At 32.9% G+C, this 10292-nt stretch overlaps 1 protein-coding gene across 1 annotated transcript; it reads right to left on the minus strand.

The window, feature by feature from the left end:
* Window positions 1-1182: 1182 nt before the first annotated feature.
* Window positions 1183-2986, minus strand: LOC11445934 (expansin-A10). The gene is made up of 4 exons (XM_024783080.2): window positions 2838-2986; window positions 2585-2714; window positions 2114-2426; window positions 1183-1999 (listed from the first exon to the last, which is right to left on the minus strand). The coding sequence occupies exons 2-4, from the start codon at window positions 2709-2711 to the stop codon at window positions 1693-1695; spliced, it is 747 nt and encodes a 248-aa protein (XP_024638848.1). The 5' UTR covers window positions 2712-2714; window positions 2838-2986; the 3' UTR covers window positions 1183-1692.
* Between the last annotated feature and the right edge of the window lie 7306 nt (window positions 2987-10292).

Genomic DNA, 10292 nt, shown 5'->3' on the forward strand with positions numbered 1-10292 from the left:
GCAAGTTCTTTTCACTTTGTTTATTTATTTATTGAAGCGCCGACACAAACATTGGACAGGATGGTACATTGATACGTAAACGGTAATACTTTGAGGAACTGTAATTAACTAAACGTAACTACATGTGCCTCTATTGGACATCAGAAACACCTTCAATATGAAGTGTCAGGCTAAATTGATTTAGATATTTAGGCATCGCTATTCTCATGTTTACCAGCTTCAACTTTGATTTAGATTGTGCAGCAACCAAATTGATTCACTACGGTTTTTTGCCATATATGCCCTAATGAGGTTGCTGAAGAGCCTCAATCACACTCAAGAAACTTACATCGGAGGAATTTACCACGATGAATGTGTTTTAAATGCAGATATATAAAGTAACTAGCCAATTTTAGATGTGGCTTCTCTGTTCAAAATTCATTCTGTATATTGTAATAAAGGTGTGCTAATTAAAATGTGCAGTGTCACAATGGACCTAGCTGAATTTTCACAGAATAACCTGCAACACATCCAACTTTCTTGTGATTTTCACAGAAGTTTTAGATATAATGCAGTATTATTGTTACAAGCTAATAAAGCCATGAAACTATACTGTTGTATATTGTTAGTGCTTTAACACAACATATTTCACCTAGATTTTTCTATCCAGTATCTTACAGGTTATTGAATTAAATCAGAAGTTAACTTGAGTTCAAACTAAGGCTTAAGAGAGAAGATAATCCTTTCATGTATCTATACTACATGCATTCAGATTTGTTATACAGGACAGAAACATTCGGCTTCTTAGATACACACAAACATTTGTGTAATTTACTGACCAAAAACAAACTAAAAATATATTAATCCTTCCTAACTGTTCTTTAATTGTCATTTGTTTTAGGTTGTCTTAGTCGGTTGACTTGAGAAACTTCCTAGGGACACTTCATCCAACTAGGCCTTCAATTTGATCCCCAAAAATTAACCAGATCCAAAATGTGTGCCCAAATTTGCGTTTCAGCTTCATGTGTGGTCCAACTTCCCAAGTCATAAGAATCGTTCTCTCAGCCCATATTGCAAAGCTTTGTTTTTTATTCAGCAGAAAAAACAAATTGAAACTTTCATAAATTTTTCTCCAAACAACGCAGATATGGGATTATAACAGTAACATAATCAATTATAGTATAAAGAAAAGGCACAAACAAGTAATACTAGTAAAATTACTTAAATTTCATTAAGAAGCTTTACACATTCACTCTCTAATACAACCAAAGATATATCCCACCCAGCCAAGGCTGATTACAAGGATAAGCAAGCAAAGAATGCTTACAACACTCCGAAAATGAAAAACAAAATAAAGGATACTACCCTAATACTAAATATAGCGGGTGGTATCCATTTCCACCTCCTCCAATTTAGTAGTTCAACCACAAAGATAAAGAAAAAGTTCCCTTCTGCTATATTAACAGCAGAATGGTCAAAAAACATCTCAAAAGTACAAAAACCAAAACACCACAATAACCAAAGAGCCATAAATTGAAGGACCATTTTAAAATATGCCCTTCATTGGCCTCTAAAACAACCAAACCCATTTTCCCTAGCAGCATACTATTTAATATCCTAGTATACTATTGAGGTACTAAACTACTAATCTTTACTACAATACTTAAAATGTGTAGTAGTATTTCTAAACTTGAAACTGGATTTGACCATGCTCTAGAGGATTTGAGCACCAGTGTAGGTTTGACCAAAAGACCATCCAGCTGGAGCAACATTATTGGAAACAACAGTACGACCATCACTAGTTGTAACCTTAAAAGACAAACTTTGACCATTGAGATAATTGTTGCTCTGCCAGTTTTGTCCCCAGTTTCTTGACATAGATATCCAACCAGTTTTTGACCCTTTGATGGATGCAGCATGTACATCTCCAGCACCACCAACATTTGTGATAAGAACTAGGTTAAAATAAGAATGTCCATTGATAGTGAACCTTATACCTCCCTTTCTCCTACATGACACCCTACACAAAACCAAGACACAAATTAGTATATACCAAATACAAAAAAAAAAAAAAAAAAAAAAAAAATTGAAAATTTATATAAAAAAACGTAGATGCTTGACAAAAGCAACCTACCTTCTAAAATCAACAGGAACAATTCCAGCTTTGTATTGAGCAATTCGAAGAAACACAGGTTGAGCAAGATCAAAATGTTGGAGAGGAGGGTTACACCAACCACCATCATTGTTTGGTAAGGCATTGTTTGGTGGACAGAAATTGGTGGCAGTGACCACAATGGAACCAGGAAGGCACCATCTATGGTCATTGGCACACCTGATTTCATAGCAAGAGCCACAGCTTAAGCCATTGTTGAAAAGTGCTGTACTCAAAGCAGCAGTGTTTGTTCCATACCCTTGACTGTAAAGGTTACCATATCCACAAGCCCCACCTACACAACAAACACAAAAAAACAACAAAATGAGTGAAATGGGTTACTTGTTTTTTGCTTCAAGATCTGTTTTTTTTTTTTTTTTTTTTTTTTACAAAGAAGCATAAAAATCAAAACTTTATTTCAAGTATTGGTTTTTATTGAAAAATGGTGCATACCCATTGTTCCTGATGCATCACTTCCTCCATAGAAGGTAGCATGTGCATTAGTCCATCCTCCACCATAGGCATAAACAGAGGAGAACATAGTAAGAGAACACACCAAAACCAAGCCAATGAAAGCCATTTCCTGTTTCAATGTACAAAAGAAAACAATGAGACATTTCCTTAAAACACATTTTAGTACATAAATTTGGCTAAGGATATGAACTTTAGCGTTCAAATGAAGGAGCAATGTGAAAAAGGAAATTACTTTGATAGTCAAAGGAAGGTAGTCAGAGACAAAAGCAATTAGTTTGATGTGTGAAGTGAAGAGTGTTGGTGGGAGTGCCACTTAATTTATAGACCTTGAAGAGGAGTGGTTTGGGGAGAATAGCATGGGACCACTCTTAACAATTTTAACTAACTCTTTTGAACTGTTTGGACCTTGGACCAAATACAGGTTAGAGTAGAGGTGGTTAGTTAAAGCTTTTCAAATTTCAAATAATTGGAAGTGTGTATTGTATTGTGTCATAAGCAAAAGAAAATAATGATTCTTCATCTCTTTTTTTTTTTTTAAATGAAAAAATAAATAAATGAGTTGAGTAAGGAGATTTGATAATGTCGGAGTTGGATTTCAAAATTTAGAAAACGTTAATACAGATATTGAGTCACTTCTTTTCTATTTGTCGTGTTTGTTTAAAAAAAAACTCTTATTCATTTGTAGTTTTCAAATACAACATTAATTATTATTTTATCAATATTATTTTAAATTATTTATTGCAAAAGAAAACTAGTTAGCAAAATGTATAGGAAAAGGATAAATAACTATTTAAAAATAACAAAATGTATAAAACTCTAAAATAACTAGTAAAAAATAACAGAGAAAGTAAGCATGTATCATTGCCACCAATATAGTTAGTTATTTATTCTTTATAGTTAGATTTTTTTATTGTTGCATATTTCTCATTAGCGATATATGTACATCCATTTTATGATATCTTTGATGATAACTTTATTTTTTTCTTTTTTTATTGGTCAAAAACAATAGAGAAAGAAAAAAAAAACATCATATAAATATAAAAAAAAAATTGTCAAAAAATTATCATAAAATAGTTATAAAAATATCATTTCTCTTTCAAAATTGAAACCATCCAATACTTTTGCTTATTTATGTGAGAGTAGACTACATGTATTAATGTGACAAAAAAAGAGAGTACGTGTATTAAAGAAGTCACCGTGAAAACTTCTCGAGTCCCACATGACCTTTAGGTTGAATTGAATTCAATGTGAGAGGATCTAATTCCTTCCTTTAGATGATGTGTTGCATAAAAGCTGTTTTGTGGCAGGAGATGTGTGGTTCTGGTTCAGTAGTAACTTGGGAGCGGGAAAATCTCCAAAATCCATGTGGGGCACATAGGTTTTGGCTCACAAGTTTACTCACCTTCCGGGGCACATGCAACTATCCAAGCATCAACCATTTCTCCTACTTCTTTTTTTCGCCTTTTATTTTCACCATTTTATAGATTTCATCATTCTATTTTAAAATTTGATAATATTGATCATTTTATCATATTTTTGAATTAAATAATTGATATTATTATATGTTGTAAATAATGAGGTAAAAGATGAATGCCAACGAAATTGTAAAAAATCTTTCAAAAACGTTATTTGAAAATAAAGGACTAAATATTTGATGGATGAATCAAAACTTTTAAATTCTAAAATATGAGGATCATTTCTACAATTATGAAAATAGAGGATCATAATTACAATTAAATATTTTTTAATAGAAAACAAGTTTTCATAAGCTGAATTTTAGGAGAATAATATGACATAAACTTAAAATTGAGCTTAAATTCAGCTTATGAAAATCGTAAACTCAATTTTCAGTTTATGTCATATTATTTAATTTTTTTATTTATATAATTTGAATGGTTTTTTTTGTATCGCATAAGACATTGAGGGTTCATCTTATACAGTATAAGTAGGATATGATCTCCAGACTCCTATTGTTTTCTTTTTAAGTCGTGAATACTTCATCTTATGGCCTTCCGATTGTCAAAATAAAAAAATTTCTTTTAATTTAAATGGTAATTTCTTATCAGATAAAACGTCAGGGTTCCTCTTTATTTCAACCACTAAGCTTAAATTTAATGACTTATATCTACTTTTATTTCTCCATTGTTTTTTTATACTATAGATCCATAATATTTAAACCGAATAAGTAGGATAAGATCTCCAATTTTTATCTTTTTAAGCCGTAAATCCTCGTCCTTCAAAAAAAAGAAAAAAGTCGTAAATCCTTAATCTTATGATAAAATTTCAATCCATATGCTTTAAAATGAATAGTTGAGTTCGATTTAGAGTAGCTATGTCCCTCAATTTTAACTAGGCATGCATTACAAACATCATAGGTTCGCGGCTATTAAACACAATAGCCCCAACCACTGTGTTGCCATTACCGGTCTCTTCTATGTATTGGAATGTCTTGTTACTGTCAACGACTATATCATCAAATTTCACAGCAGAGATATTAATGCCACAGAGCAAAGTTAGCACATGGTTTATGACATTTTCTGCGTCATATACTTCCGTTGAAAATTCTTGCTATACTTTTTTAGCTTCAAGTACATATACTTCCATTAATTTATAATTCTTTGCATTTAAAAGAGATATCTAAAATCAGAGAAGATTTTCCTCTGCATTTATGAAACACCCTACCAAAACTATACATACCCATATGTGTGTGTGTGTTATGTCTATCGGTTATGTGTTTTTCTACGTAGCACCAGTAGTTACTAGTATAATCCATAGACAGCTGGAATTTGATTCTGTGAATAAGATCTGCATATCGAAAGGGGTAAGCTATTTTTGAAATTTTATGTTGAAAGTGACATACGAACCGCGATTCTCGGCAAAATGTTTTTAGCCTATCTTTGAAACTGAAATTGATTTGTTTAGGGTTAATTGTTGAAATAACTCTGTAATATCACCCATGCTATGGTGCCATTTAATTTGAAAAAGTATAGTTCTTTCCCACCATAGGAAAGTTGATTATGTCCATTAGATTAAACGAGGAACATATTCCTATCATACTCTCTCAACCACTAGATTATCTTTTTATACTATCTTTCACACTCTCTCTTTCATGTCCCCACACACCCATATCACCACTACTAAATCACAAATTCAACAACCACTTTGACCACCACACACCACCATAGTTGCTGCCGGAAAACTAAGAAATTGAGCATTCGATGAAGTTTATTCACTGCGGTTTTGGTGTCATTCAATGTCAAAGCAAGTGCTCTCCTCTCCCCAGTGGCGGATCTTGATATCATTTCTCGGGGGTGCCAAATAATTGTGGAATATATATTAAAACGTTTCAATCATAATACATTATTGTAAACTGGTGTGGTGGTGCAAATGTTTGATTTTGACTTACAGGATGCCGGTTCAATTCTTGCTGGGAGCTTTTTTTGGTATAAAATAAGAAGAATTCGGTGAAAAAAAATATAAAAAGAGGGTGCCAAGGGATCGAACACAGGACCATCAACTGATTTACAGACTTCGTAACAGCTGGAACACCAACACATACTATAAATATTATGCCTAATATGATATTTATATAAATGTTGGGGGTACCTGGGGGTCTCTAAAGAGATCCGCCCCTGCCTCTCCCTGAAGGCATTCACATGCAAATTTTTGTCTTAAAAAGATTCGTCAAAGCATGTATGATTGAAAATGAGCACAAGAAAAAGAAAAAAGATAAAGCATTTAAACCTTACTTTTTTAACAAGAAAAATAATATAATTCAAAATTATATAATACAATCATTTTACCTGGAGAGAAACGGATTAATTGGATAAAAAAAAAACACGATCACAAACAGGTATGGTTTATGCGATGGTGGTTGGAATTCGAACAACAAGATAATTATGCATCCCTCTAAAATAAACTATGAACAAAATAATATTGCATCCCTCTAAAAAAAAATTAATATTGCATCGTTATGTTAATTTCGATTCTTTATAGGAAAATTTGCAGGTACCCTTGAGTTTTGATTAAAATGATGGTGCCATTTAATTTGGGAAAGGAGAGTTCTTTCCGGCAGCAACCATGGTGGTGTGTGGTGGTACAGTGGTGGTGCAGTGGTGGTCAAAGTGGTTGTTGAATTTGTGATTTAGTGGTGGTGGTATGGGTGTGTGGGGGCATAAAAGAGAGAGTGTGAAAGATAATATAAAAAAAATAATCTAGTGGTTGAGAGAGTATGATAGAAATATGTTCCTCATTTAATCTAATGGACATGATCAACTTTCCCATGGTGGGAAAGAACTCTCCTTTCTCAAATTAAATGGCACCTCATGCTATTATTAACGAGATCTAGAAGAAAAAAATTATCCGGAGGACAAAAAAAAAACACAAAAGACTGAGAAACTCTCGAGTCGGCAAACAAGATACTCCCTCCGTCTCTATATATAAACATCATTTTATTAGAGGCAAATGTTGCTTATATATAGGGACGGATGGACTATAATCTAATTGCAAATAAGGAGAGGTTCATATATCTAAATTCTAAAGTGTCAATGCTGACAGCCTCATATTTAGTAAGTCAATCGGCACATTTATTGTATTCTCTCAAAATGCGGGAAATGGAAATCAACAAAGGAAGAGCATAAAACTTTATAATAAGCGAAAGAATAGTCGCATGAATATGAAATTCATTCTCATGGTCATCGTCAATAGAATTCAAAGCTGCTTGAGAATCAGATTACAAAGTAATAGATCGATTACCAAGGTCCCAAGCTACTTGAAGACCTCACAAAATTCTCGAGAGTTCAGCGAACAAATTAGACGCTCTACCACTGAAACCAGAAAAACCTTGAATCCAACCCTCATAATGATTTCTTAAAAGGTCGTTGAAACTTGCATTGCCTGAGTTACCGAATGAAGAACCATCCATGTTAACTTTTACATAACTATATGCAGGGGGATACCAACGAACCTGGCGATGAATAGGATGTTTGTCTCCGTGACCAAGAACATGAATAGAAGAGTGATAAAAAAAAAATACTAGTAACAGAAGTTCAAGTATCTTTCTTAACCTACTAAAAAATCTCTTCGATGGCTTGTGTAAAAATAAAAATATAGATTTACCTTCACAATTAAAAATTCATCATATTTTATCCTTCGATAGCTTCGTCACACTTAGGGTATGTTTATTTGAAGAGAAATTGTGAAGAGAGAGTTAGCAAAGAGAGAGATAGGAGAGAAATGCTCAATTTCTCACTTCTTTCCCTCTTCTCAAACTCTCTCTCACCTATTTCTCTCTTCACAATTTCTCTTGTGAACCAAACACACCATTAAAGAGCTGATGTGGCGAGAAATCTTGTCATATGACTCCAACCACTTAGATTTTTTTTTTTATGACGTAACAATTTTTATATAATTTTTTATTTTCAAAACATTATTTTGCTACCATTGATCGAGGAACCAAAATAAAGAAAAAATGGATGATTTTATCCTGTAGATATAAATTCAAAAAAATGGTCTATGGAATGATTTTTTTGTGATTTTTGCAGGCTTAGAGCCAGTTTGTTATAGTTTTTTTTAAGAAAACAAAATCTCTAAAATATAATCTCTAAATTATTTTATGTCAGTTGAAGACAAGGTTTTCTGGTGCTGAATAACTTGAGAGATTAGCTCTCAGCCTTTTGTATTTATAATAAGAATATGTACAAAGTAAATCCCATGATCATAGGGAGTAAATTTGTCCTAATTATATAAGAGATATTTACAAGGAAATAAAGATAATATAAATAAGGAGATAATATACCAGTCAATGATACTATTATTACGCATATCTCAACACTCCCCCTCAAGCTGGAGCATACAAATCATATGCATCAAGCTTGTCACATATGTAAGTGATCCTTGATCCTCGAAGAGACTTCGTGAAGATATCGGCTAGTTGATCATTAGAACCAACAAAAGAAGTAGCAATTTCACCAGACATAATTTTCTCACGAATAAAATGACAATCGATCTCAATATGCTTAGTTTGCTCATGAAAGACTGGATTAGAGGCAATGTGTAGGGCTGGTTGATTGTCACAAATGATACTCATAGTGCCTATTTTACTGAAGTGGGGCTCTTGGAGAAGATGCTTGAGCCATATGAGCTCACATGTATTAAGTGTCATAGCTCTATATTCTGCCTCTGCACTTGATCTAGCAACGACATTTTGCTTCTTACTTTTTCATGAAATCAAATTGCCTCCAATGAGAACACAATATCCAAATGTGGACCTTCTGTCAGACGGACTTCCAGCCCAATCTGCGTATGTATAAGCAACAATATCTGAATGACCTCTGTCTGCATAAACAAGACCTTTTCCAGGGGCTCTTTTGTATATCTTAAAATTCTAACCACAACATCCCAATAAATATCACAAGGGGAATTCAAGAATTGACTAACAACACTGACTGCATATGAAATATCAGGTCTTGTCATGGTCAAATAATTTAGCTTCCCAACACTGACTAACAAAAAAAAAATTATTCACGTTATATTTTTATTTTCTCTCTATTACTTTGATTTTGCGTCACTATCTCATTTTCTTATTAAATCTATGGTTGTTCCACAATTTTTTCATTGTTCGAAAAATAGAACTCATGTTAGAAAGAGCACAGTGTCATAGCACACAACTTTCCAATCCCATGTGGGATGTCGCTAAAAAGTGAAAATCTGAATCATATATTGTGATGACTCAACACAAGAGCACTAAAGCGACCAAAAAGTTTACCACAGATTTTGTTTTGGCAACCTTGACCATGCATTCAAAATTTCAAATTAAAGAAGTAAATAACCATACCATATCATAACATCCCACTGAGTGGGACACTCTAAAATGCAAGTCAGTCTCTCTGAGTTTTCAGTCTCACAGGGAGGACAAAATTTCACTCCTCCACGCAATTCACAAAAAGACACTGACATGCAACATACTAATATAGTCAAACCCCACTCCAAACTCCAAACATTTTAAATTTTACCCTAGAGATTCACGTGAATATCAAATAGTACTACTATATCACGAAGAAAATTAAGTTGTTTACTGTACATTTGCAAACTGAAATGTTTTTTTTTTAATAATCTTTGGTTGAAAATTTATGGTAATCCAAAGTTTAATTGAAAGATAAATAAAGTTCGATCAAAAGTGTTTCAAACTGAAAATTAAATTTAAGTTTTCTTAAATAATTTATCATCTGTAGAGCTCATAAACCAACTGAAGTGTTTCAAATTGAAGTGTTATACATTTGCTTATAGTTGGTGGTTTACTTGTTAGACAAAGACATAAATAACTGTAGTTAATTTTATTTTTCCTACAATACGGGAATGGACTTACTATTATATAAATCTTTGATAACAGTGAAAGAGAGTCAAATGTGTGAATATGTGCCCATATGGTCAAAACAGGGATTTTACTAGCTGTATTCTTTGTCATAGATTCTCATTCTCTGTTTACTAACTGCCCTTCCAGTTAGTTAACCTAACCAGTTACTTAACCGAACCCAACTAATTCTGTAATTCTCTTCGATGCCTTTCTTGCTTGCAACGATATACTCCAACTACCATACAAGATTTGGTGGGAAATCTTTGAGATTTGATTATTAATTAGGTAATTTAGGTAAAGGTTTCAGAACATGCAATAAAGTGTCCATAATTC

This window comes from Medicago truncatula, chromosome 4 (genome assembly GCF_003473485.1).
Source record: "Medicago truncatula cultivar Jemalong A17 chromosome 4, MtrunA17r5.0-ANR, whole genome shotgun sequence".
Taxonomy (NCBI): Eukaryota; Viridiplantae; Streptophyta; class Magnoliopsida; order Fabales; family Fabaceae; genus Medicago; species Medicago truncatula.

Bases quoted from the DNA above. Each gene is read 5' to 3' on its own strand.
- LOC11445934 (XM_024783080.2), bottom strand. From the start codon at position 2,711: ATGGCTTTCATTGGCTTGGTTTTGGTGTGTTCTCTTACTATGTTCTCC. The intron at 2,427-2,584 runs GTATGCACCATT...TTTGTTGTGTAG, and splicing joins TGATGCATCAGGAACAATGG to GTGGGGCTTGTGGATATGGT. The intron at 2,000-2,113 runs GTAGGTTGCTTT...GGTTTTGTGTAG, and splicing joins GTTCCTGTTGATTTTAGAAG to GGTGTCATGTAGGAGAAAGG.